General features: G+C 41.3%; 1 protein-coding gene across 1 annotated transcript in view; it reads right to left on the bottom strand.

Annotated features, from left to right (window-relative positions):
- Positions 1 to 2,043: 2,043 nt before the first annotated feature.
- RFX7 (regulatory factor X7) overlaps positions 2,044 to 26,300 on the bottom strand; it is a 124,759-nt gene continuing 100,502 nt past the window's right edge. The window contains exons 4-9 of the mRNA XM_083183858.1: positions 23,472 to 23,594; positions 20,931 to 21,047; positions 17,728 to 17,812; positions 12,905 to 13,112; positions 9,028 to 9,323; positions 2,044 to 8,183 (exon numbers count right to left, since the gene is read on the bottom strand). Coding sequence (XP_083039984.1) covers positions 4,968 to 8,183; positions 9,028 to 9,323; positions 12,905 to 13,112; positions 17,728 to 17,812; positions 20,931 to 21,047; positions 23,472 to 23,594 — 4,045 coding nt within the window. The 3' untranslated portion in view covers positions 2,044 to 4,967. The remainder of the gene's footprint in view (positions 8,184 to 9,027; positions 9,324 to 12,904; positions 13,113 to 17,727; positions 17,813 to 20,930; positions 21,048 to 23,471; positions 23,595 to 26,300) is intronic.

Genomic DNA, 26,300 nt, shown 5'->3' with positions numbered 1-26,300 from the left:
GTGACAGAAAATTCGCCGTTAACCCAGCGAATTGCCAGATTCACTGAAAAAAAACGGCGAATCTGAGGCATTGAATACTGGCCAATGTCTTGAACATACCAGGATGGCCTAATACTTTATTGGACTGAACCTTCAGAAGAACAGCCTTCAAACATTTGATTGGTATGTAACTTTTGCGTAAATGAAGCTCAATGGTTTTGCCAAGTCCTTAGAGTCACATGACGCTCACACATTTTGTAATAATACTTGTAGCACATGTATATATTTAGATTATATTACGGCAGGCACGGCCAGGAACCGGAGCATCTATCGGAAGCCTTAATGTCAAGTATCTTCAGCAGCAAAAATGGGTGTCAGTTGGTTATCCGGGATCTTTTGGTGTCAGTGTTAAGCCATACCCAACGAGTTTCATCAAGGCATCGATGAAGCGCTCACTCGCTCAGGATGACGTCACTGCGTCCACCGTATAGGCCACGCGTGGCCTATACGGTGGACGCAGTGACATCATCCTGAGCGAGTGAGCTGAGACGGATAGTGATGACCGGTGCACACACAGTGGGCCTTATTTTGGTTCATTCTTTCTGACAAAATCCTTCTTAGATGGACAAAACCATGTGCACTGCGGGTGGGGCAGATGTAACTTGTGCAGAGAGAATTAGATTTGGGTGGGGTTTTACTTCAAAGTGAGATCTATATTGCAGTGTAAAAATAAAGCAGTCAGTATTTTCCCTGCACAGAAACAAAATTACTCACCCAAATCTAATTCTCTCTGCACATGTTACATCTGCCCCCCCTGCAGTGCACATGGTTTTGTCCATCTAAGAAGGATTTTGTCAGAAAGAATGAACCAAAATAAGGCCCAGTGTGAGAGGCTGCTGAGATAGAAGATCTCCAGAGCCGTGTCGTTTAACCCAGCCGTTCCAGTTTCACTCGAGCTTGGCAAGCTGATAAATTTTAACACCAATGTATGTGAGCATGTATTTTCAGTAAATTAATTGTATTTTACTTTGCTCATGGTGCGCTTCTCCTTTCTTTGCTTACAAGTACACCGCTGGACCGTGGTAGAGTCCTGGAGTAAAGATTCCATAGAGGTTTTGCGCAGTGGTAGTGTGTGTATATATATATGTGTATATATATATATATATATATATTTTTTTTATGTATGTATGTATGTATGTATAGAATTGGTCACTTACCATGGGCAGTATTCAATGAGAATTTTCTCCTTGCATGGCGAGAGGTTTTTTTCTCTCGCCATGCACTCGCCGTGCTTTTACGGATATTCTCCATGTTTGGAGATTGTCCGTCACGGGTCTTTAGACACTATTCAGTGTCGCAGGGACTCGTTGCCCCTCGCGGCGAATCTTAACCCCAGCCGTGGGACAGTGGCAGGCAGGGAGATTCTCCCTGGCTGCCCCAGAACATATGTGGAGGGGAGGAGGGCTCCCCGGGACCCAGGCAGCACAGGCTGCCCCCCCCAGAGCCAGCAGGGGACCGGGTATATTTACTGCATATGTAATGATCGGGTGCAGTTAATATATGAATATCTAATGAGCGGCTCTCCGCTCCGCCCCCCCCCCCCCAAAAAGGAGATACAGAACCAAAACACGAACAAATGGCTGGGTGCACACCCCTAGTTTAAATATGGTTATACTAATTGGCATTAATACATTTACAGATCTTTTGGCTAATTGCGATGTTAAATTATGTGATGTGACGATAGGATAGAATGCAATCATTCACAAAATTCCTGAACGAGTCCATAAATTAATTAAGAACTAATTGTTATCACTCTGTTTTGCTTATGTAAAATAAACCTACTTGACTGGACGATGGTTTAATGATTGCATGTTGAATGAACAATGATAAATGTTTTATACAAATAAGCATATGTTGCTTTCAGAGTACAGTATGTAGCGTTTCTTTATAATTTGTAGGCTACCTAAAAGCATTGCATACACTGTTGATCACATACCTTAACAATACGTCAATCATGACCGTTGATGAACAGAAAGAAAAATAAGCACACTTTCATATAAAATATTTATTTATTATTTCTGAAAACATTAAAAAAACAATTTTGAGCACTTTCCATAAAAAAAACATAACTGAAAATCTACTGCAATTTTAAACTACTGTAGTTTCAGCAGTACAACAGACAACAAAACAAGGGGCAATTTTTTTCCATTTTTTTTACTTGAGGAATATGAAAAGATGAAAGGTGATTGTTGCCATTATGTGCTGCAGATAAAGCACATTATGTTGGGTCTGTACAGTGACTCAGATGCAATGCATACGATAATCTCCCTTTCATAGTCCAAAGGTCTGAGTATTGCAGCCTTTTGCAAAATGATTATTTCATGATGCTGTATATCATGATACAAAGTCATTTATTTAATTGTCAGTTTTAAAACACTAAAACAGTAAAAAAATAAAACACAAAAAAACTTCAGAAAACATATTTAACAGTAACGAAGCGGCGTTAGTAAACATAAAAAGGAAAAAAAACTGAATAACTAAGTTTGCCTGGTCAACACAGAACAAGTATTTAATACAGCAAAAGTGGTTACAGGAATATACTGAGACTGTACAAGGTAATACACACATGCACATTTTGTGATCATGTATTAACACGGTGAAGCAACTAAAACTTAATTTCTTCCTGCTGTAATATTCTCACGTAAGAGAATAAGAAATATAAATATCTCACTGAGATTAATGCACATTGCTACATAAGACAATTGTATGTCATTTTTATGACATTCTGTATTTTCTTCTTAATAGAATGAAATTCGTAACTATTTTTTACGTTTTTTTTTTTTTGTCTAACTCTGGGGCAAAATAGTTGCATTTATCCAAAAAGAGGTGCCGTGCCACAGGTTCAGCAGAAGTTTAGTGCAATAAGTGAACCTGAGAACTTGTTTGTGATTCTTTGTTTCTGTTCCAAGAACTGCCCCAATAAACAGGAAGTTTAAACCCCTTCTTAATTAGTTTCTAGGCAGAGCGTGGGGATAAAATGCCTCTCATCGAGATTGTAAGTGTCTGCATTGCTAATTTGACTTTTGACGATTTTTTCGACTAGCAAAATGAACAGAATTCTTTCACCGCAAGTATAGCCTACATCACACAATATGCAAATACTGCAAACTAATCTAGCGGGAAAATTGATTTACGGAGTATAATAATTTTAACGACTATAGGATAAACTGCAAATTACTAGCTATGGTCCAAATACCCTTGACATATTATTTTGACAGGTTGTATTACAAATGCCTGCTTAGACCAAAATATATCAAATTATCCTTTCGGTTCCTTTCCTTATAATTACTTTGGTATGCAATAGTGCTCCATCTCAATGTACAATGGTAACAAGTACTAAGAGCAGGTATTTAAAAAAAATAATAATTTAAAATACCAGCAAACACATAGAACAGCCAAGTAAACTCACTATCACAATCAGGTTTACACAGCTCTGAGTTGGCCATAGCACCTTTTGGTAAGTGGAAACTCAATGGTAGTTGTCTGGTTTTGCAGTTTTTTTTTCTCCAAACAACAAAAGCTGGCAGAGATAAAAACACAATCATATTTATTAAGCTATACAACTATAAAGCTTCCATTAGGTTATGGACTGGGCCAACGCTGCAGGAGGTGAGTGTTCGGTAATGTTATTCTGCAGAATTTCTGAAGTGCTGCCAAAGATAGAACATGGGCATAGGAAGTTTGAGCATATCCAAGCTTGTACAAATAGATAAAATTGTTTAACATGCATTAAAAAAAAAAAAAAAAGAAAAAATAATGACGGCTTCTTAATCCTGAAATGCATGTTTGGTTGTAAAAGTCATAGAAGTAAGCTGTCTTACCCAACAGCCAAATTGAATACGTGAGATAAGAAAGTGACTTATGCAAAAAAACAAAAAACAAATATTGAGGATATTTTTAAAAGGGAACACTTTTTCCTATGTTCTAAATTTGATGTTCCAAAAGAATGCCTTTATTTCCTAACTATAAAAGGAGGGTAACCACTGCGGAGCATGCAAGCATCTTCGGTAAAAACAGAGTAAGAACCGCAATGGTATTTGTAGTCCATTTGCAACTTTTCGGTGAAAATAAAGCACATGCAACAAATACACACTTTCTAATATGTACAGATATTAGAAACCTCAGAGCTTAATATCAGTTGCTGTTTCAAGTTCAGTTGAGCAGGCTGCATGGCAGTATCATCTGGTTAAATTCCAGATCACTTCCTACTGCCCCCTTTGTCGAATCCACTCCATCCTTACCCTCACTGGAGAATAGTTCTATTTTTAGCTCAGCTGGAAAAAAAAATCCTTTAAAATTAAAAAAAAAAAAAATTAAAAAAAAGGTCATATGAGGTCATGTGTGTTTAAAAAAGGATTTAAAAACAAAACCCAAAACATTTTAGTGCATTTAAATTTAACTGCTGTTAAAAGTTATTAGTCCTTAATGGGATACATTATCCATTTTTTCTTCTTTGCTTAAAAACCTATGCCACAAATGATATGGTAATTCACGTGGGTACCCATGGTCACCATACTTAAGAAAATGCAGTGGGCAGCTCGTTGCTTACAACCAAACTTTATACAGGACATGTAAGCAGTAGCATGTTCTAGATTTAGCTTAAAAAATGTTAGAATAAAACCATGTTTAAATTAGTGTAGCAAGATATAAATTTCTGTCAGCTGAAATAAAATCATACCAGAAGGGACAGAAAAAAACCCCCAATAAAAACACAGAAATGGACTTAATACTGGCTTGCCAACTGGCCATGTACTGCAGATTAAATGATTATCATGTTGAGAACAAGATGACATATAGAGAACCTGTGCAGCAAAACTTTTGAAAAGCTCATAATTATAAATGTTTCTGCTGCGGGAGGCACTTCCATTAAGACAAATACAACGTCTGCCTTTTTTGTTTGATACAGTGTGCTACATTATAGTACAAATTTAACCCAACATTTCAACTGTAGGATGGTCCTTGCTCTCTATCCAATCAAACCCAGATGAAGTCATGGAATTAATAGATTCATTACAGATCTGCTGGAACAAGGGATCATTGTTCAGCTCCTCCAGTGTAGCTTCATCGTCCTGTACATGTTGTCGACCCGGATCAAACAACAGGTTTGGATCTAAAGTGTTCAGATCATTGATGCTGCCTGAGAGTTCAGAAGACAACCGGATGTCATTGGAGAAATCAGAGGCATTGTTCAAATCGGAAGCCACTTGAACGACAAGTTGCTGGTTAGTTTGGAGGCTTTCTCCATCGAGCAGGTCTTTAACAGTGCTACTGAAATCAAGCTGCTGCTCTCCAATTTCAGATTGTGCTTGGCTGTCTCCAGTAGTAAAACCAATTGGATCAGTACTGCTGTTTTTCGTGAGGTAAGCTGGCGTTTGGAATTCATAAGCTGAAGTGCTGGAATTCATCATATTTTGTTGATTGGCACCAGAAAACATGGGAGATGTTTCCAAAATCTGAGTAAGATTCATTCTTGCAGTATAGTTAGAAGGCATATTGTTTATTCCCAACCCTCGAACTGCATCATCACGGTCAGAATCCAGTTTGTTTAATAAAACATGGGTGATGTTCTGTGTATTGTTCTGCTTCTGCAGTGATGGGAAAGCAGTTTGCATCATTAAGGTTAGAGGGACTGACTGACTTCTTTGCGCTATGCTGTTGGCACTGGTGTCTGCTTGGACGTTTGCAAGTATATTATGGACTTCTTGAGCTACTATAGAGCCAAAAGAAGTCACATTAGATCGTGGAGCATTATTTGAAGCAGTGCAATTTGTATTTCCACTTAAATTACGTTGGCGGTGAACAGCAGGGCTGACACTACGACACCTGAAATTGTTGTTTCCCGATGTACCTGTTCCTTTGTTGTCTAAAGGAGCAGGAACGGCAAAACCCTCCTGTTTGCTGGTACTGCTTAGCTGATGCTGAACTGGAGACACAGGGGTCAAACGTCCAAAGTGATTGTCATGATGCCTCGACTGAGACTGATATGACTGACCAGGCACGGCAAAAGCATGTGGCTTTCTGAAACTGTCCTCAACCAGTTCCTTATAAGTTGAAAGAATGCCATGACTAGAAACAGAAGAGTTGCCAACAGAGCTATAGCCATTATTCATCCACTCTAGTTTAGTTTTGTCTGGGTGGGTAGCCATGGGCCTTTGCATTGGTTTAACAGGGCTACTCGAAACAATGCTAGCATCATGATACGAGATGCTGGAGTTAATAGGGGTAAATGCAAAAGGATTCCTGCATTCAACTGGACTTGGAGGAACACTGCTGCTGCAGTTAGAATGCGGGGTCCCAACTGGTGTGTGTCGGCTGCTTCCTAAAGCACTATCTACAGGTGTGGTTTGAGCTAACCGAGAGCATGGGCTCTCTCTTGATAGGCTTTGGGAGCCAGAAATCATCTCTGATGTGGGTGTTGGGGTTAAAGTTGGAGTGGGTGTTGGAGTAGGTGTGTGAACTGGAGTACCACTGCTATGTACTGAATGGTAGAAGTGAGCACTATTTGAATGGGTGGGTACTGGTGTGCTATGAGAAGATGTTGCTTGGTTTTGGAGCACCATATTTAAAGTACCATAATTCTGGGAACTGTTGTTCATTGACATTTGCTCCTCCATAAGTACCAGTTCCTCAACAATGCTGTCCTGTGTGAGATCATCATCAAATGAGAAGAAATTGTCATTTGCAGGCGGATCTGACAGATCAGAGCGCCGAGGTAACTGGTTAGAAGAATGTGCTTGTAGCTGATTCAAAGACGAATCCTCAAGTTGCTGGCTGTAAGCGTCCTGTTGTAGTCCTTCAAAGTCCACTGCTTCCCAAACAGTTTTTTGCATGTTATTAGCACCAGAAGTTCCTGGAATATCCATAACGCCAATCCTTTGAGGTTGCTCACAGTTTCCAGATGTAAAATCTGAACTATCAGCAATCTCTTGCCATGCACTTTGATTAAAAGGATTCTCTGACTTTGAATCACTGACAAACTTAAAGACACTGCCTTCTAGTTTTACCTTAATGTCCTGTGCCGTGGCCATAAGTTCTTCAGGGGTATCCGTGGCCTTTTCCACAACACAGTTCAAGGAATAATTTGCCACCATTTCAGTATTATTCCCTTGTCGAGGGCCTTTGCTGGGTATTAGAGCAACAGTTATTGTATCATCACTTTTAGCGGTCAATACCTTTTGAACTTTCTTAACCGCAACTCCTACTCCTGGCCTCGGACTTTCAGCAGTAACAGAAGTCAACTGACTGATAAGTGACTTTTTCGCTGGTGGTATCTGCAAGTCCTGCTGTGTAGCCGTCAAACGTTTTCTTGGACTTTTGTTAGACAGTCTAATGTCTTTTCCAGCTGGGTCACCATTAGTGTTTGGACTGGGGCTATTGTTAAATAAACTCTGGGGTGCAACACAGAAAGTCACAGTGCCTTGACTGCTGCTGGCTGAAAAAACAGGAGCACCTTCAACTGAGCGGCTTTTGCATTTGGTCCTTGTTCCTTCTGCTCTATGATCAAGAGCTCTGACAGCATCTTGAGACAGTTTATCCTGAATGACTTTGAAAGACATAACAGGGGTACCTTTTCTGGATTTGGAACCATCTGTGTTCTCTTGTAACTGTACCTGGTTCTCCCCTGTCAGTATTTCAGGTTCTGTTTTAACCTCTATTAACGATGCAACAGGCGTGCCTTTCCTTGGTACAAAAGACTGCAATGAAACCACAGAGCCATTTTTGATTTGTGGCACAGTTCTATTATCATCTGCTGAGCCCCCATTGCTATTTACAGGTGTGGTTTGTTTCACTGAAGTGCTTGCATTGCTAGGGGCAAGTGATATTGTTGTCATCTTTACAACGTTCAGAGAGCTGACATGTGGTGCTGGCACAACGGTCTTAATTGGGCTACTGGTGAAAACCACAGTGGTGGGTGAGCGGATCGTCAAAGCATTAGAACTGGCTGGTTTAGGCAAAATTTGAGGGTAGCGATGTCTAGCAGATCGATCACCAACAGGGCTTGCTGGAATATTTTGGGGAGTCTTTGGTGACTGCTTTACTGACTGCATGTGCTGGGTAACTACTTGAACATTGAGTGGTAGAACCTTCCCCTCAGAGGAGCCTATGGGACTAGGCGAAGTCACAAGCGGCCGGGTTCTTTGTACCTGCCAAAATAAAACAAATGACAATCAAAGATCTAGCAATATGTAGAATACATTTATGTCTAAACATTGTGCTTAGTTCAGCATTAACAAAAAGGTCTAATGGGTATTGCTAGTCCCAAGAGAGATATAAATACACTGACCCGAATGCCAGAAATTCGTCAAATGCCAGAAGGAGTCAAATCCCAATAGTTACGTTAATTTCTGGGCTGAAAAAATTGGCTAATATTGCGATTATAGCCTGTTCTTCAACCCAAATGAATTCTTGTTTTTCGGGCGCATGGAATCTGGGATAAGTTCTCAGACCTATGTGTTATGGTGACTCCGAGGCCTCTTTATCATGGATTATACTTCAGCATGCTGCAAAATCTCCAATAAAGGCTAGCATCAGGGTATCCGTGGGCCAGTATCGGGGCTCGCTCTTTAAATCCATTACCAGCAGTAAATTGCCTCTGAGATTTGATTATCCCTAGAAGTGTTAATGAGGAGTCATCTAATCTTTAAGAAGTCAGTGTATATGTGTAATGTATTTCACAACAGCAGAAAAGGTTAAAAGGCCACAAACTTTAAATATTTTGTTTAAGTAGCAAATTGCAGCGTATGAGAGTCTGAAAAATTATATTGTTATAATACTTTACTAAAAGAACCATCGTCATAAATGTAATCTAAGAAAACATAAGAATTGAGAGTTTGCAAAAAGGTTATTCATTCAGAGCTATGAAAACATAAATATCATGATCCTACAAACTATGTAAATAAGGACCACTGCATCATCATCATAATAATAATAAGCAAACCGCCTAAAAATAGAAGCCTTCATAAAAGAGCGACTGCTCATGAAAATTACCGGAATTGGGCTAGGAACAGCTGCTACAACAATTCCAATAGGCTGTGGAGAGAGGATTGCAGGACTTCCATTACAGACACTAGTGATTCCATTGGGAGCAGCTCCATCTTGTTTCTTCATTTGCAATTCTCCTGGTAAAGGCGACTGAAGTTTTTGTTCCTGCTGTTTCTTCTGGATTTTCCGCTGTAATTGTTGTTTAGCATCTACAGGGGAAGCTAAGGTCTTCACTTGAGGATGGAAGGCATTGCTTTCAGACATAGGTACAAACGCAGATGCCTGTGTTATTCCTTTTAATCCTACAAGAAGACAAGAACACCTGGTTACATTAGTGCTAACAAGCGATTCAAAAATCTTATGCAAAGCATTTAGGCATATGCTGTGCTCTATCATCCTTTATAAACTGCAAGGAAAGAAATGAGGTGGAATAACAAAAAGAACATTAAAATGTAAGTATTACAAATGAAATATCTACAACCCTAAATAAATAAGGGATATACAATTAGTCATATTAATTTTCGGTACATATTAATTTTCGGTATTGGGCGCCCAATTTACATACGTACGGTTGCGGAAGGAAATTGCATCGCATGTCCCGTTTTAGTGCCATGCGATGCAATGCGATCTCAGTAGTTTATATGGATGGATATGCATAGAGTACTGATAGATGACCGTATCTATGCTTTGTGAATAAGCTTAAGCTACGCAAATAGCGTAGTCAGTCAGAACTTGCGTAAGTGCTCCCGGTCACTCACTCTGAGGTTATTTGGTGTCAGTGATGGATGCTACTCAAAGTTGTTCCAATGACCTGTGTGCACAGCGCAGGCATGGCAGGTGAGCAGATGTCAATGTTCACCCTGCCTACATCAGAGGAGGAGGCTGTGCTTTTTTTTTTTCCAAGAAAAGAAATTGCTGCCCGTTACGCAGACTTGCGTTAACGGGCATCCGATGAGGCTTTCTGTCAAATAAGGGACTTGGCGCTGCCACAAAAAGTGTTGCCGGAAGAAGGTCAGCATTCGAGCAGACCACTGGTTCCCTGGAAGCCGTCTGCCGTTACTAACCCTGGTCCGGTTTCTCTACTCCTGGGCACAGGAGCTTACCAGTGTGCAGTACTGTCAGATGGGAGCTAATATATGTCTATTAAGACGACGGTGCAATACAACGGCCTCATGAGGGAGGCCTGCACCATGGATCTGCTGTCACAGCCGCAGACCCAAATTGGAGGCCCTGGCTTGGTGGTGGAGGTGGATGAGACTCTTTTTGTGAAGAGGAAGTATAACATTGGGAGGATGCTGCCCCAGCAATGGGTATTCGGTGGTATATGCAGGGAGACAGGGGCCTGCTTCCTGACCGCCGTTAAAAGGGGAGACACCACGACCCTTATGTCTGCCATCAATGCAAATGTCGCTCCCGGGGCCGTCATCTATTCTGACTGCTGGAGGGCATATAATGCCCAAGAACTGCAGCAGGCAGAGTACGAACATTGCAGGGTGAATCACTGCTACAATTTTGTCGACCCTGAATCAGGGGTACACACCCAAAATATAGAGCGGATGTGGGGGGCTGCCAAATGGTGCAATAAAAGACAGAGAGGCACTGCAAGGCACCACTTAGAATCCTATCTACAGGGGATCATGTGGAAAAAAGACTAGGAGAAGAAGATCCATTTAAAAAAATCTTGCATGCTGTGACCCTACTGCCAAAGGCTACTGCAGTGCCCTCTCAGTGACTGCCTTTTTTTTATCATTACTTCATCTTTTATTATTATTTTTATTGTTCATAATCTTTGAATCATTATTCATCATTCTTTAATCTTTTATTATTGTTCGTAATCTTTTCATTATTCGTCTTATATTTTATGATAATTATTATTCAGTAAATTGAAAGTTTAATGTTAACATGTGTCCACATTACTGTTTCAGAAGTGTTGTATGACCCCCTAGCGTGGCGAGCGCAGCGAGCCTCACGAGGGGTGGCGACCTCCCGACCTTTTCGTACCCCCACTATCCACGTCAGCGTGAAGTTTATTTTATATAGTGTGGCAACTGCAGCGAGCCACCGAGCCCGAAGCGTGGCGAGCGCAGCGAGCTCTGCGCACTACTTTACATGTATTCCGCGTCCCCAGCGGGGCTCACTGCGCTCGCCACGCTTCGGTGCTCAGTGGCTCACTGCGCTCGCAACACTATGTAAAATCAACTCCACGTCGATGTGGATAGTGGGGGTATGAAAAGGTCGGGAGGACGCGTCCGCCGCCGCTCGCCACGCTTCGGGGTGGCGTGGATAGTGGGGTAACGCTGCGCTGATAAGGCTTAGAGGTGGCTTGGATAGTGGGGGGGGAGGTACAAATTATAGTGCAGGGGGGGGGTGTGTGTGTGTGTAGAAATGATAGTACAGGTAATGCATCTCACGCATCATTTAACAGGTAGGAAAAGAGCAGTGAATAAATTACTTAGTAACATCGCATGGCACCCATCGTAAAACACTAACACTATAACAGGTGATGCGATGCAATCTTCTTACGGAGAATACCACACTAAGCCAAGTACTTAGTGGGGGCCCTGGTACTACATAAGTACCTAATTTTCTGGGCTATGGTTATTATCAGTTTACCCAATTACAGCTTTTTAATTTATCAGTACCCAAATGTCCTGTTTTTGCGCTAGTGTGTACCTGGTGCTATATTAAGAAATACATAAAGCTTAGAACATCCCAAGGGTTGCAACAAAGAACCACTGCATTATAAGCTAGGTGACTTGATTCTGTTTTGTTCACTATCTTATTCTACTAAAGGTAGAATTTAGAATGTAGAACTAAAAAGTAATCTAAAACTATATTACTGGCTTACCAAGCTGTAGGGAAGAGTTTTATACCCCAGAAAAGTCTATGAGAGAGGACATGTTGCAGTATATACTTCTGACCTTTACAGTGAAGCAAAAATATTGCTGTTTTTTAAATAAATTATATTTTGCATGAACTGCACTCGTATGTGAGGCACTATTTATAAGCTTTTTATAAGCTTTTATTTTCACAATATCGTTTACAATAAAATAAGAAAACTTGGTAAATGGAGTAACATAACAAACTTGCATAATAGCAAATATGAGCATAATAAGGAAACATAATAAGTACTGTACAAAATGTGTACTAATATAACCACATTTACAATGTGGTCAAAATACTGGCACTCAAAGACACGTAAATCACCTATTATTGCAGTAAGCAGTAATTGCTGATTTTTGTCTTCAACTGTTTTGCCATATGGATATACATTGGGCAGTACGGATGGTGTAATGTTAGCATTACTGCCTCACAGCGCTGAGGTCATGGGTTCGATTCCCACCATGGCCCTAACTGTGAGGAGTTTGTATATTCTCCCTGTACTTGCGTGGGTTTCCTCCGGGTACTCCGGTTTTCTCCCACAATCCAAAAATATACTGGTAGGTTAATTGGCTCCCAAAAAATTAACCCTAGAATGTCTGTGTGTGCGTGTACATTTGGTAGGGAATATAGATTGTAAGCTCCACTGGGGCAGGGACTGATGTGAATGGTCAAATATTCTCTGTAAACGCTGCCGAAATCTGTGTACGCTATATAAGAAACTGCTAATAAATAAATAAATACATTCTTTCAGCACCGATAGCTCTGTTTGCAGTGCATTGCTGCCTTGAGCTGTAAGTAGAAAGATGAGTAAATCTAGAGAGATCTAGAAAAAGCACATTTTTGGACAATAACACATGGATCTGGGATAAATTTCCAGACCAAAGTATCATGAAGTCTCTGAAGGGCTAGCCTATCAGGGATTAAGCTATGGAAATCCCCAATAAGTGCAGGCACTGGGGAAAAAGCTTGACATACACTTAAAAGTTCACAACATTATTACCTGCTGAGTCACCTGCCATTACAGTTAATGCTGCCATGGATTTAGTGCCAATGTAGTGACTTTTTACAAGAAAACGTGCCAATTCTAAAACGGAATCAAATGGCTGACTGAGGACCTTCTGCGCCCATTCACAAACCAGACGGCAGGCTGCGGACACAACCTCTTCATCTGCATTCTGCAGCTGAGCAGATACCTCCATTCCATCCAGCTGAAAAAGAGGACAACTGGTCAGCACACTATAAAAATGCAGTAAAAAGGAACAATCAAAATACAACTAAAATTCACCATAAATGCAATTACTATTTTGTAGTATTTAATATTGAAAAAAATAGAGTTAAAGATTACATACTGTAGGTGAGGGGTTTTACATTTAATTTTACTACACTAAGGCAATTTTTGTAACATTTTCTGTCTTTATAAACCATCACATAGGATATAGAGTATATGCATCTCCAATTTATTAGCTGGAGCTACACCAGTGTTCACCTGGCAAGGTGCACCCTGCCACCTTGCATTCCCTGGCTGGGCAGAGTGGGCTCTTGGTCCGGCAGTGGTGGCTCCTGATTGGCTGTCCCTGTACACAATGTATAGGGAGCGGGGTGCCACTGCCAGCCTGGCACACTGCCACCACCATCACCCTGGTAATGCCACCTCCTCCCTGCGCTGCTGCCCTCCTCTCTTCCGGGGCTGCCACGTTGTAGCGTGGAGTGACGTGACAGGATGTTCTGTCAAAGTGAGATGACGCAACGCTGTTGATCTCACCGCAGTGACGGAGCCAAGTGAGCTGCGGGGGCAAGAGGGGCAGTATGGATGGTACTTGTGTAGTTTCACGGCGCCACTGCCCTGCGGATTGCATCTCATGCAAATCACATTCGATTTGCATGCGATTTGCGTGTAATGCAATGCAATTGAGCATACACCCCTATCGCAGCGCACGCAAATCACATTCAAATTGCATGCAATTTGATTTGATGCGAATTAGCACACCCTCACTATCCATGTCAGCCCGAAGCATGGCGAGTGCAGCGAGGCCCGCAAGGAGTCACTGTACGCGTCCTCCCGACCTGTTCATTCCCCCACTATCCACGTCAGCGTGGAGTTGATTTTATAAAGTGTGTGCGAGCGCAGCGAGAAACCTAGCCTGAAGCTTTGCGAGCCACGCTAGAGGACGTGGACATGTATTCCGCGCCCCACTTTATAAAATCAACTCCACGTAGATGTGGATAGTGGGGGTATGAACAGGTCGGGAGGACGCATACCGCGTACGCTCGACATGCTTTGGACTGACGTGGATAGTGGGGGTGTGGTAGATCGCATGCGATTTGCATGCGATGCGATGGGGGTGTGTGCTAAATCGCATCACATGCAATGCGATCCAGGCAGTGGCGCCGTGAAACTACACAAGTCATACTTGCCTTCCCTCCCGGAATGGCTGGAAGGGTCCCGCAAATCGGGTGTGTTTGATGTATAGTAGGCATTAGATTGTACATTTTTGGCATGCACATTCATCATTTTTGGTGTGTGTTTGGTGGTGTGGGCTGAGAGACTTTTTTTTAAACTGCAATGAGTACCAATAGTCGGTCCTAAAAAAAACCTCTGACAGTGCAGCACCCCACTTTTGTTATTGTGAAGAACCCCACCTAGCTACTTCTTGATGTCACCTGGCTGAAATAATTTTCTGGGGAGAACACGGTACACCTCAATGTAGCCATAGGTCAGGCAGTGCTGACATCATTGACAGGAAACAGTTTTACCCCTAGCTGTTTGAATAGCTTGTGTGTCCTCATGTGACTGGCTGTAAATCTCAATAAATAAGGAACCACAACTGCTACTAACAAAGAGTTGGATTTTGCTCATTAGCTATTTATCTTCAGCCAAAGAAGGTCCATGGAGACCATACAATAAGATGCTGTCACCGTGAGCTTGAGCAGGGATGGAAAAGAGAAAGGAGGAAGAAAAAGGTAGATAACATTCCAGGGAGAAACTATCTGCTTAAAAAATTGAACTGTTGGGAGAACTGGGTAATTAAGACATGAGGCTATCCATTAATGTACATTCTAGATTTACCAGATGGAGCAATGGAAAGGGGGATAAACAGAAATACCCTAAGAACTTTTGGGACTGCTGTGTGAAACATCATTATCAGTAAGCTGTGGCCAATCAAAGCACTAGCTGAGCGCTGTCAGCGGGGCAAGTCAGATCACCGCAGAGACACGAGGAGGGTTTTTCTTTTTAGACACCCAGAGCACATATACTGAGACACCTGGTATCCGAGTGGCTGATAGAGCATGTCTAGGTTACAAGTCAATTAGCCAACCTATTGACTGTGAACCTAGACATAGTCTATCAGCCATTTTGACATTGTTAAAAGATTAATGCAAGCAAAAGGGTGACAAGGGAATGGTCAACATGAGTTTTCAGGGATTTTTCTTTCATCTATTGAACTTTATCATACTTTACTGTTCCCACTAGGTGACTTTAATGTTCCCAGTTGGAGAACGTTTTCACGTGGATGGTAAAGTATGGAGAGTGCATGTGAAAAAATCATGTCGACCTTTTTCCAGTGTCGAGCTTGTGCAGGTCTACCTTTTGGTGTCTACCTAATGAACCACGCCAGAGATGCCTATTCCCCAACCTAAAAGCATGGAAGCATAACAAGATATCTAATAGAAAGCTGTAAAACATAGTGTTCTCCTGTTAGTCTGCGTTACATAAAATGTGGGGCAACTGGAATAAGAAAAACACAGAGGCTAATGCACCCCCAGAGGCAATACATTAGTAAATGTGGGGAAAGAAAGAAGAGTTGAATAAAATCTGTTACTACTGACGTGTACCCAGGATTGGACAGAATCCACAGGTAACTGGAATATTTGAAAGGTGATCAGTAAGCCACCTCTGATTGTGAATGTCCGATGACACAGGAGAATCAGCATGCTCTGAGTCTTCTTTAAATACCAAAAGGCAATTTCCTGCCATGATTCCTCCTTAAACACATGTGCATTCTTTAATTTTTAGTTTTGAATCCCAGATATATACAAAAAGAGAAAAGGGACTGTCTATTAAAGACGCACATATAAAGTAAACTTTTTTTTTTAAAAAAATTGTCCGCCCTTAATAGATAGTCCCTTTTCTCTTTTTGTATATATCGGACAATTTTGGCTGTATAGGGCAGCAGCCCCTATAAATATATACACACATATACATGAGAATTATTATTATTAATGTAAGAGACTCCACTTTGAATTCTCAACAAGCACGTTTGTGCACAGCACAGCAGTACTTATCGGTGTTTTGATTGAATGTAAGTGTCCCATGTTTGTTATGTTTTATGTTAGCAATGATTGGCAACAGAGAAGCCTTACGTCTCTCATGAGGTGAGATCAAAATGAACAGCTGTATTAAGAGAATACTAATTACAGGGGTTGTATAAATGTGAGCTTTGCGTCTGGCGAGACAGCCCACTGACGAATTCCATGACGAAACGCGTTTGGCCCTGCCTCACCAGACGCTAACTACAACCAGACACCGGCCAGGAGAGGGAGAGCCGCTGCCTTGCTGTAAGGTCCTGAGAACAGAGACGCACGGACCAGCGTGGCCCCCCAGCTCTTAATACTCCAGAGGAGACTGACGGTGACGGTTGCTAATTATTGGAATTGTTTTATATCATGTGGTATTCAAGCCCACACTGATGAATTGTTGGGTACGAGTACCTGTATATCTTTGTCCTTTTAAAGTGGCGATTTGCCTTTTAATAAAAACGTTGTTGCACTAAGAAGCGCTTCCTTCTATACTCCTTCTACAGACATATAAATAATATATTATTTTTTTTTGGGGGGGGGGGGGGTTCAGTATGTACTACAGAATATAAGTGATATTGGTGTGCAGATCTATTTCTTTGCCCGCTAAGGGCAATTCCTGTATGTTTGAATTAAATCCGGTTTGGTTTTAAATACTGTGAGTGAAGGGGGTAGTAAGATCGGGCTTAAATGCACGGAGCCATTCAATGACAGACACATTTTTCACTGGAGCCCCTTGATGACGCCCCTTTACATAACATTAAGGGGCACAAACACAATCCGTGAAAAGTTAGGACTTTTGTTTTAACTACCTAGTTATCAGGGAATGCGCTTGTTCAGACGCATTAAAAAAAAAAAAGATAAGTGCAGCAGATGGGTTACATAAACATAGTAAGTAAGTGTTAGGGTGGCAGAAAACACGAACTTGTGTGCCAGGAAGAGGACCCTGCTCATGATGGGAAGAATGGAACAGACAGAAAAGGTGAGATTTGGCTAGGTTTGGTGAAGTGGATCTTGAGAGACCGTTTTATAGAGAGGTGGAGAGTCTGAGGGGAAGAGGTAGAGAAATTCTGAGTCAGAAGTGGGAGAAAGTGATCCATAGGCAAGAGAGGCAGAGAAGAGGATGGGCAGGAGTGTAAAGGGAGATAAGGCCAGAAATGTAAATGGAGGAGGAGTTGGTGAGGACTTTGAAAGTGCATGTGAGAAGCTTGAATTATTTTCTAAATAGGGAAGTCAGTGAAGGGCTTGTAGAAGAGGTGAGGTGCGTTTGGTGAGACAAAGGAACAAGGATGCAGCATTTAGAATAGATTGGAGTGAAAACAGGCATTTGTCAGGGTTGCCACATAAGAGGAGATTACATTAGTCCAGCCTGGAGGGGAAAGTGAATGGATGATGTATTGAAATAACATGGCCAATTACATTCTTATGAAGTCTGCTGGTGTTGTATCCACGGTACTACTATAGACATAACAGAGTTGGAGTGGAAAAGTATGAAAATATGCATAAAAAAGGTCATCTGATCATTACCCCATCTCCAGTTTTGTTAAAGTCCAGGTTAGGCAGTGATGGCATGTGCACAAAAGCCTTCTTCCTCAGCCCGCTGTAGCAATACGTAATCTAGTTAAGGTCACCTCTACAACAGCAGCAGAATAGTAATAAGCAAACGATATAAAAACACATTAAACGATAGCCCTAAATCTTTTCCTTACAGCAAAATACAGTGGTTTACAGAATTGTCTGGAGTCAGACTGTGGATAAAATGTTTTTCACATATTTCTCTGTGAATAAGTTATGCTTTCTAATGGAGAAAATTGATATTTTACCTTGTTTATATGTAGTAGGTGTATTTTCACCTAAAAGTTCCAATTATAATTTATTAAATGACTGTATAAAAAAAAATTAAGAGAAAAATTCCAGATGGAAAGATCATGATTCAATATTTCTACTTTATACACAGATTATTTATTACTTTATGTCAAACTATTATTAATAGACAACAATTGCTGTATAACTAATAACTTTATACGAGGGTGTGAATCATTAGATCGACCAAACTAATGTCGACATGCATTACGTCGACCACTGAAGGTAGACAGGCCTTAGGTTGACATGAGTTTTTTACATTTATTTTGTCCCGGATGTCGACATGGACACCGTATCAGGGCACTGCATCCAGTCGCATTGCTCGTTGCGCTCGCCATGCTTTGGGGGCGATGCCTCGCTGAGCTCGGCACACTATTCTGTTCTCCCTCCATGCCCACATGTCGGCTCAAGATAAACGTGAACCTACGTCGACCTAACGACTATCAACCTAAGACATGTCGACCTTTGTACTGTCAACCTAGTGACCGTATCCCATATACAAATGGCAGATAATAAGCAACCTGATCTAGACCTAAGGCCCTCTAATATTTAAAAGGGCCGCCCAAGTGTATCTAGTCACCCAAACAAAACTCTTTTTTGACCCAAAATTCCACCACGTGCTACAAAATTACCTGGCTACTGCCAGACACTCACGCATAAATAAAATAATCCGACAAGTAATTGAAATCTATTCACAAGCCAACATCTTGCCCATCACCTCCCCACCTGCTCCCAATCACTGTATTATGTAATAAGTCCAAGTATCACAGCTCCACAGTATACCTATGGGTAATAACCATGAACATCTCAGACTAGATGTTTATGTCGTACACAAACACACCCACTACTGTGCGAAAGATTTAGGCAGGTGTGGAAAACATGCTGCAAAAGTATGTATAGTTTCAAAAGTTAGAAGTGTTAGTTTTTCGGTACTTATGTAATATCTGGGCTCCCGTTTTTCTTATGAGACCGCGTCCCCTCGCGGGGCTCGCTGCGCTCGCCACGCTTCGGGCACGGTGGCTCGCTGCGCTCGCCACACTATATAAAATCAACTCCATGCGTAGTTGGATAGTAGGGGTATGAAAAAATGGGGTGCATTTAACATGGGAGCCCAGTTAATACATAAGTACCAGTTTTTCTTATCAATTAACAATAGCAGTGGGCAGTGACGCATGGGGGCGGTTCCTTGCAAATCTAGGGCTGCATTTCAGCAAATGGAGTTTAGTCAGGATTAACCCCTTGGGTGGTATGCCCGGAAATTCCAGGCAATATAGAATAGGTGTGCACCACTGGCGCAGCACCTCTAGAGCATTCCTCCCCCCCCCCCCAACCCTTCCAGTCCCCCCGTCACCTTTGCTCAGGTGATCGGTACGCCAGAGCTCCCCTGACCCGCCCTCCAGCCAGCCGTCACTAATTTTTTAGTGACGTCGGCGGCAGGCTCGGGTATGGTCGGCGCGGCTCGGGGGAACTCGGGAGCACTCAGCCACCGGAGTCCTCCCGAGCCGCCGCGAACATCCCCCAGCCTGCCGCCGATGTCACTGCTGAATGTGACAGGTGGCTTAGGCAGCGGCAGCAGGGAAGCTCCGGCGTACTAACGCCGGAGCGGAGGTGAGGGGGGCTTCCAACTTTCTGTGGTGGGTTTTGCTGGGGCAGGACAAACCTGCCCCAGCAAAACCCACCACTCAAGGGGTTTATGGTGTCCTCAACATTGAGAAAGACAGGCAGGTAATTTTACCTCATGCAACACCATCAGGGAGGAGTCTGATTGGCTCCAAATTTATTCTGCAGCAGGATAACCACCCCAAACATACAGCCAATGTCATTAAGAACTATCTTTATTGTAAAGAAGAACAAGGAGTCCACAGAGCCCTGATCTCAACATCATAGTGTCTGTCTAATTTTAGATAAAGAGGCAGAAAGATTTGAGCAAGACTACATCCACAGAAACTTCCTTCAAAAACGTTGCCTCCAAAACTGCATTAGTTCTTCTAGGTACACTCGCACAAAGATTGGTGACACCAAATATGGATTTGATTTAGATATCTCTTCGGTTTACTTTAATCAACATGTAAGATTATTAAACACTTCTATTTATTACTTTGCAGCATTTTTTGCACACCTGCCTAGAACTATTGGGCTGTACAATATATATTACACACAAACGGTCTGGCACTCACACTCAGAAGAATGGCTTCGCCCGTTGCCCTTACACTCCTATGGGATGAAATAGAAACACTGTAGTTGCGGCAGTCAGGGCTGGGTAAAATGATAACACCAACGAAAACTGCTGGTAGCAGCAGTTAGCATGATCATTTTATCCGGCCCTGACTGCAACACAGTCAGTTCCACATTTGGTGCCCTCACGGCATAACGGCATCCGCAACATATACACATGCAGGGTGTGGCACTCTGGTCAAAACACGCTGATATGGCTTAATAGTAATGATTCAGAATAATTTTTACCAGATTCAGGACAACAGGAAGACGGTAAAATTGTATCAAAAATTTTGATATTAAGCAAGGTCAGCGTGTCCAAGTACGACCAGAGTGCCACACCCTGTATACATTATTATTTTTTACATACACATATGCAGAGCAGCATTTTTCACTTGATTTTACCATTTATAAGACATTGATTGTACTCCACAGGTAAAAATAAATAAGCAACAACTGATGAGGGCTATCATTTATCGTATTCTGCAGGCGAGAGATGCTAATCCTACATTGTATCTCCTTTCTACACACTACACTGCATTGTTTTTCATTTGCAGAATGCTTTCCTAAATATAGTTGCAAGTTGAAGTACAACAACAGATGCTGTGTGAAGGGGCCCATGCACATTTGGAAACTCTTGAAGTAAAGGATATTTAGATTTGCCTCTTGTGCCCAGGCGACGTGCCTTCATGTTTGGAAACACGTTTTTCATAATCTTTCCAAAGTCCGCAGCACTTAGTGGGTGATATCCAAGATTGTCACAATAGCTCCTGAAAGACAAGAACACACACGTTATGAATGCAACAAACATTAAAATAAGATGTCGGACAGTGACTGAAACATCAGATGATCCAATGGAATGCGTATGAAAAGGATCTGTGGATTACAAACAATTTGACTTCAGATCAATGTACGATGCGAAGAAAAACAACCATTTCTCTGGATAAACCTATCCAGTACAATTAAAACATGCCATTTTTTTGTTACATTATAGCAGAACAATTAAACAGTTTACGAGATGAATGATTTGTTACCAAGATTATATATAAAAGTTATCTTATTGCTGTTAAATTACAGCAATTGATCGATTTTCCTTAATTCGGCTATGCCAAAAGCTGAAGCAAACCTTTAAAACAGAGATTTTCAATTAGTACACAACAGGGGGGTTTGGGACACAGGGACCACAGAACTTAGGTCGACAGTCATTAGGTCGATTACTAAAGGTCGACACATTAAATAGGTCAAAATGTTCATTAGGTCGACATATGCTTTTCATGGGTTTTTTTTGGTGTCTATGTCAACTTAAGTCAACATGTGTACCGCGTCCCCTCGCACGGCACAATATTATATCCTCACTCTATGCCCACTTGGAAAGTAAAGTATGAAAAACCATTAAAAAAAACATTTAATAAACAACCATCAAAAAATCATGTCAACCATTTCCATGTCGACATAATGCTTGTGTCGACCAATTTCATGCGTCTAACTAGTGACTGTAGATCTAATGTCCCCATCCCCACAATGCTGTGGTGTGAATACTAAACAAGAGATGTATTTTGTACATTGTATTGCAGGGCTGGGCAACACCGGCCCTCCAGATGTTGATGAACTACACATCCCAGCATTCCTTGCATCAGTTTCAGCATGGCCACATAGCAAAACTAATGCAAAGCATCCTGGGATGTGTAGTTCATTAACATCTGGAGGGCCGCTGTTGCCCAGCCCTGTTGTATTGCATGTTGTTCATACAATTAGAGGAGACATTTATTCATTTATCCTGTAAGAGATTAGTGCTAGCATTTACACTATTTTATGCACTGCCAGAGCTGAGGATATTTGGGTGGTTACAGTGCAAACGTGTAGTGAAATCTGTTTATGCTGGGGAACACCAAAACCACTGTAGAAAAGCCAAGGAACAAGTGCACAGACTGAAAGAGAAGGCAGCTCATGATTGTGTCATAACAAAGCAGTTATTAGTCTGATTGTACTGTAGCACTCATGCAGATCTACACAACCAACTACTGCGACCAGCTGCACTGCAGGAACAAGAGATATTTCTGGGGATAGATCCCACTTTCCGATGCTGCAGCCTGGCGTAAGTGGAGATGGTTACATATGCTAAAACCAATCCATTTCCAACCAAAAGGGAAAGGCAAAGCTGGGTACACACTAAGATTTTCAAATGATAGGATAGTCAACAATTTCCTATGAAAAATTTAAAAAAAGATCGCGAAAAACTAATTTTCGACCCCTGCTGGTCCCTCACTAGCAATGTCTGTCTGCCCTGCATGAAGGACTGACTGAGGATGTTGCTGGTGATACGCAGAAGCATGCATAGTCAGCAACATAGCTGGTACACACGAGACAATGTGCCCGACATTGCCTAGTGTGTGCCAAGCTTAAGCAATCCACCGACCAACCCACAAACTAATTTGGTGAGATATAAACAATTAGCCAGACATCACCACTAGGCAGGTATTTAAATTTGTAATGTCATTGTTGGTGGTTCCTGTGGCCACATAAAAGGTTCGTCAGTGGGTTGCCCAAACACACAGGCATGTATATATGCATGATATATATAGACATGTTTGCTGCACAGCTGATGTGGTATGTCTCAACATACATATAAAGAGACATATCATTTGTAAAAACCCACAATGCACTAGGGATGTATAGTTTGTCGGAGGTGTAAACACTATGGCATAATGTACAACATCTACAATTACATGATCTCAACTGCAAGGAGGAGCAGTAAAGTGCTATTAAGCATCCACAACTTTCTGTCCTGCGAAAAGCAAATATTAATATGAGACCAATGTGTGATTGGATTACAAATGTATTTAGGTGTTTATTTACAACAAATGGCATAGTGAAAAAAGCAAAAACATTCCGGGGGGGGAATCAAAAATAGATGAGCATTGCAAGGTACTATATTGATGTTAATTGCTTTCAAAGTTCTATCTCAAAACAGACCGTTTATCTCAGTGCAATGGAGCTGACCACATTGGAATCAGAGTCCTTAATAGGGCAGAAGGGAAAGTCCGGAAAAAAAAAACCCAGAACTACTGTAGTACAGTCATTGTAATAATCATTTGTTCAAATTAACAACACCTACGAAATATAAAAACACATCCAACTCAGTACAGCAGTAGCATTACAATGCCACAAAAATTAGAAATATGTACAGAACTTACTTATATTCATCGTAGACCTCTTGCTTTGGCAGCGAAGTCTCTGGGTGCTCCTCTAATGTATTCCGAATCCAAGAGAAAGCATGAGTTTGCTGAGCTCGGCTAGATGACAATGAGCTCTGGTCACTAGGAATTGATAAAAAAAAAAAAAAAAATACAAGATTAGAACAAGCTATAAGAACCTGCTTGTTTGTTTGACAACCTGGACATAGTTTCTAACAGCACTTGGCAAAGAACAATTGTAAGTGTCCCAGATGCATTGTGATGATTAATTATGAATTATATTATATGGTGCTGTACTCAGGTCAGCTCTGTGTCGATAACTCTTTTTGGCCCAACAGCCGGAAGAAAGTCATTAATGCAAAACACTACAAAGATAAAATAAACTCAATCTAGGCTGGTGAGACCCAAAATGTACTGATTAAAATGCTACAAGCTATGTTTTAGTGTTGGCTTCAATATCAGCCAGTGGCATTATCATCACCAAGTCACTCTTCACAGCGTTTCTCAGATTGTAATCAGAGCCGGCCCTAGCCTAAATGGTGCCCTAGGCAAGATTTTGGCTGGTGCCCCCTAGCACCGCCACTAGTTCCACCTCTGACCCTGCTCCCCTTTCCCAGCACCATCAAATCTCATCATAGCAGTCATCATTTTGAGCTCCTACCCGCAATACTTAAATAGAAACAGTGCACACATTGGGTGCGCAGCCCAAACAGGGGTGTGTTCTTGCTGGGAAGGGGAATGGCCACCCAATAGTACACCCAATTCAAATTATGCCACACAGTAGTGCAACTTTATTCACAATATATCATGCGATGTGTCCCTTATTCACGTTACATCACACAGTAGTACCACTTTACCTAATGTACATTACTCCTTACATTATTCACATTATAAAAAAAAATCCTGAGAAAATATTGTTTTTTAAGCACCTCCATGGCCACACTGCAGCCCAGCACAAAGCAGTGTGTGCTGGGCAGAGGAGAAAAGCTGCAGCTGCTGCTGTCACTTAAGGGGCCCTTCCACCAGGCTTTGGCCTGGGTAATTTGTACCCCCTACCCCTTTCTCTTGGCACCCCTGATAATACCACACAGTAATGCCCCTTAAACATGACACACATTATTAATGTCCTTATAACCATAATGCCCCTTACACATTATGCCAACCTTTATTAATTCCCTTCATACACATAATGACACACATAATGCCCCTTACACATATGTTGCACATTATTAATGCCCTTATACACATGACACACATAATGCCCCTTACTCATATGTGGAACATTATTAATGAATTTATACATGACACACATAATGCCTCTTACACATATATTGCACATTATTAATGCCCTTATACACGACACACATAATGCCTGTTACACATATGTTGCACATTATTAATGCATTTATACATGACACACATAATGCCCCTTTACACTATTGCCCAACCATCCCACCCCCAGACAGCACTCGCACAGCTGCTAACACTGTGACCTCTGCCTTGATACAGATGTTTCCTCATACATCTTGCCTCAATAGACCATTCAGCTCCTGGCCAGTTCTGCTAACGTTGGGTGCATTTTTTGCTGAAAATTCATCTTATTTGCATTGTTATGACCAGCACACACAAGGAGCTTCTGATGATTAAAATGATATGTGGCATGAATAGATTCTGTGTGCGACTGTGGTTGTACCTGCATACAGAATGCTATGTTACAGTGATTTCCATGAATACACTTTTTCATATGCAGATACAGCCTCACTCACACACAGAATATAGGCATGCTGCATATCATTTTAATCATCAGCAGAAGCTGCTGATGCCCCTGGGCATTCCAAATGCCCTAGGCAATTGCCTAGTTTGCCTATGCCTAAGGCCGGCTCTGATTGTAATGCAGGCCATTTGAAAGAGGTTTTCCATCCACCTCTAATCTATGAATAGGACTAAAAGTTCCCCATGAAGTGAAACGTCTTTATTATCAATTTTAACAACAGAATTCTTCTATATTTTGGAAATTACATATTTAGTTTAATTTAGTAAGTACAGCTTAAATGTTAAACAAATTTTATCACTTAATATTTTTAGAATTAATGTGACACCCTGTGCGTCACAAAAATATCAATAGATAGCTTTCATCCAATATGGATCTCAGGCAAGCCGCTTGCACACAGGAGCCAACATCCTTCTGAAAATTGGCTGCAATCATTAAACTGTTAAGCTACGTAATACATGCAATCATATAGCTTATCTAGGATGACCAAATTTCTGGATATAAAACTACATACTTTATTGTGATCTTGCATTAAAAGTCTACATTAAATTACAGTAATAAAAAAAATGCAAATAAAAATAAAGCTGCTTTCATTCAAATACCATCCTAACTGCTTAAATGATTTCAACTCCATCTGCCTCTGAGCATTATGGTAGAGGAGTTGAATAGCTGAAGTATAACAATGCTGCACTCACAGAATTGGAGGATTTAATTTTTTTTAATTTCAACGAATAATCAAGCTAACGAAAAGTGGCATTCCAGCGGTTATGGAACAAGTAGTCCCAGGATGTCCTTTCTGATGGTTTGCTTTCCGGAAAGTATTTTTTCATGGGACTCAATTATCATTCAGGCTACAATACCAAATTATTGTTATTAACAGGTTTTATTTATTATAACAACCGTCAAGAGCCATGGCTAAACTTCAACTATGGCTGACCTTTATGCAATGGAGTGTGAGAACATTTTCCATAAATATACCTTTATTCTAGAAACATAATATACACTTCATAAAAACTGTAATAAACTGTTATAAGTTTTATTTCTGGTATTAATGATCT

Source organism: Crinia signifera, chromosome 4 (assembly GCF_055691185.1).
Source record: "Crinia signifera chromosome 4, ASM5569118v1, whole genome shotgun sequence".
NCBI classification, from domain to species: Eukaryota; Metazoa; Chordata; class Amphibia; order Anura; family Myobatrachidae; genus Crinia; species Crinia signifera.
This window is presented reverse-complemented; position numbering and strand designations above follow the sequence as displayed.